Source organism: Stylophora pistillata, unplaced genomic scaffold, assembly GCF_964205215.1.
Source record: "Stylophora pistillata unplaced genomic scaffold, jaStyPist1.2 SCAFFOLD_1005, whole genome shotgun sequence".
Taxonomy (NCBI): domain Eukaryota; kingdom Metazoa; phylum Cnidaria; class Anthozoa; order Scleractinia; family Pocilloporidae; genus Stylophora; species Stylophora pistillata.
Window position 1 is genome coordinate 41,534 of NW_028290883.1, and position 2,928 is coordinate 44,461.

The 2,928-nt window shown below is 37.0% G+C and overlaps 1 protein-coding gene across 1 annotated transcript; it reads left to right on the top strand.

The window, feature by feature from the left end:
- Window positions 1–1,115: 1,115 nt before the first annotated feature.
- LOC148715685 (pyroglutamylated RF-amide peptide receptor-like) lies at window positions 1,116–2,535 on the top strand. Its single transcript, XM_088746623.1, has one exon. It carries the CDS (start codon window positions 1,488–1,490, stop codon window positions 2,406–2,408), a length of 921 nt encoding a protein of 306 aa, XP_088602749.1. The 5' UTR covers window positions 1,116–1,487; the 3' UTR covers window positions 2,409–2,535.
- Window positions 2,536–2,928: the final 393 nt, after the last annotated feature.

A 2,928-nucleotide genomic window follows, 5' to 3' on the forward strand; every position in this document is an offset into this window, starting at 1 on the left:
TTTCTTTCTTGGGCCCTTTCAGTTCTTGTTGTTTGTCCCGATGTTGTAATGTGGCTCGCTTTTAACGACAATCGTTCTAGATCTCTTCTGCTGTGAAAGTGATTGGAATTGTTATAGGCCTATTCCTTGTTTGTTCTGCATGCTCTCTGCGATGTAGTCTTATATACATTATGAAAGAAGAACAACCATGTAAAGGTAAACAACTTAAATTGCCTCTGCTAGTTTTAAACTCTGCCTGTCATAAACCCCGTCGCTTACCGGCTCTGTTCAAGAGGGACATTAATTAAGAAACAAAACGGCGCATTTGCTGATCTGGAAGATGAGAAACAACATTGAGCCTCTTAATGATTCACGATTTTTTTCTAAATAGATACATTCCCTATTGTATACATTAATGTCGACAACATTTTTTTTATTTTTAATCGATCATAGTTAACATGAGACAGGCATTAACAATTGTGTAAATTAACGTTTATTAATTCAACTGTGTTGTGAAAGCTTACTTTACTATGCTGTTTAAATTTTCTCAGAAAATAAGCTTGAGAAACTTAGCAGTTAAAGCAATCAGCTCCTTATTTCTCTGTTTTGAGTTGAAGCTAATTAAATTCAACAGAGCGCAAAAAAGGTTTGCATTAAACTGCACATGTTTTGAAAATTGTAAGAAATAAATTTTATTTAGTATCACCAAAAGAAAAATGCATTTTAAAGTGATCCGTAATTCAGAGTAAAAATGTATATGATGCAAAACAGACATATTAATATTCTTCCGAGTTAAATTGCAAGTGAGTGTTAGTTTTGATGACAGATGAGATCAGCTGGTTTATTTGTAAGAAACAGTTCTAACCTGGCAGACAAGAAAACTTTGAATTTGCTGCATTTAACCCTCATAATATTAAGACTGACTAGCGTCAAATTGTTCCTTACGGTTTTACGGCTGAGTCAAAATAACTTGAGAATCAGAAGGGAATGAACCAAAGGAGCCCTTGATTGATACAAAAATTCTCCTTCTCTTTACAATAGCAAATTATAGAGAAGAGTATGGAGAATGTTCATAGTTAGAATGCTAAGTTTTCAAGACCTGACAGTGTCCTCAAGCTGTGAGAGACAGGTTGTCAAATTCTCTCTCTAGCTATTCCTTTCGTTCATCAATTATATCATATTGTCGCAAACTTTGGTAATTTGCGCGTTTTTAACCAGTGATGTACTGACGAATGTTTTCCTCGAGCTGGCCTCTCTTACAGTCAGTTTCCCTCCTTTATTTCAATTCTTACCAATGAAGGAATGGAGGTTGTTGACCTAACAGAAAGAGAGGCAAGAATTCATGCTGATTAATTAATTGTGATGTGTTTTTAGCGGAACTTGACACAAGAAAAAATCACCAGGTGTTTTCAAATTTCTTGTGAATTGTGGTCTGACATTAGTTTCTTACCGGAAGATTATCTTCTCAGCTTTCATCTGTGAAGGGACGGCCGCTTGAATATCGAAATATGGAAACGTGGTTTTGGATTCTTGGCTGGTCTCTTTCCATCCTGACCTGTTCTGGAAATGGATTTATTATCTTTCTTGTTTGCAGAAGACGGCGGCTTCGAACAAAAACCAACGCATTTATAGTTTCTCTTGCCGTGGCGGACTTTTGTGCTGGGTTGACAGCTTTTCCCCCGCTTTTCGTCTGTGAGGCGATAACTGGATGCGATCCTAAGGCCTTCTTAGCAAGCAGGGTGGATTATCTAAGGTGGCTGTTCATGTACTCATCTGTGACAAACTTGTGCTGTTTAGTCCTTGAGCGCTACATTGCTGTTGTAAAGCCGTTAAGGTACTTGACTTTTTTGACGCGCAGACGCGTTTTCCAGATGATTTTTATCTCTTGGACCATCGCAGTGGTTGTTGTCTTAGCTTTTTTACTAGACTGGCTTGTTTTTAGTGAAATTCTGCTGTTTAAGGTTCTGACGTCAATTGTCATGGTTTTATTAGAATTTTTGCCGTGTTGCGGGTTAATTTTCTGCTTTGGATCAATGTACTATGTTATTTATAAGCGCGAAAGAGCCGCCCACATCTTAGGAAAACAACTCCGCCTTAATCAGCGATTTTTGTTCAAAATCCCGGAGAAGGCTGCTGTAAAAATAATGGCAGTTGTTATTGGCCTGTTTCTTGTAGCTTACTCGTTGGCTTTGCGATGTAGCCTCATATACATTTTGAACAATCACGAAAAACCGTGTGATGATAAAGAATACAAATTACCACTGCTTGTAATAAATTGCGCCATTAACCCCGTCGCTTACGCCGTCTTCAAGAGAGATATAATCAAGGAGATAACACGGTATATTTGCTGTGTCATGTGTAAAAAAAGAAACCACATCGAACCAATTCATGAAAACAACTCTTTCATCCTACGCAACTATAATGTCTAACACGTCAATCCAGTGAGAACTGCAAACCTTTGATAAACTTCTTCTCAACCAGAATTAGTCCATTTACCCACAATAATTCCTTCCACAAGTAAACAATCAATAGCAAAATGATGAAAATAAAATCATATTTAAGGATTTGCTTACGGTGTGTCCATGGTGGGAAGAGTAAATCACCTAATGGTTGAAAATAATTTTTTTAATCTCATCGATTCTTACCTATTCTCATTCCTTTTGATTTCTTTTCTTTTGTATAATTTTGCTAGTTTGTCTGCCTCATCTTATAGCTTTAAATGCCATTCTGTGAGTCAGTCAGTCAGCCTATCAATCAGACTGAAGTTTGCTGACTAATGGCAAATGTTATCTGCTTGTTTCTTGTAGCTTACTCATTCACTTTGCGATATGGCTTTAGATATAGTTTGAACGACGGAAAACCGTGTGATGAAGACTACAAAATACCACCATAACCACTCTCAGAACTTCGTGCATTTACTTTTTATCTAAAATTCACAAATGTAACAAC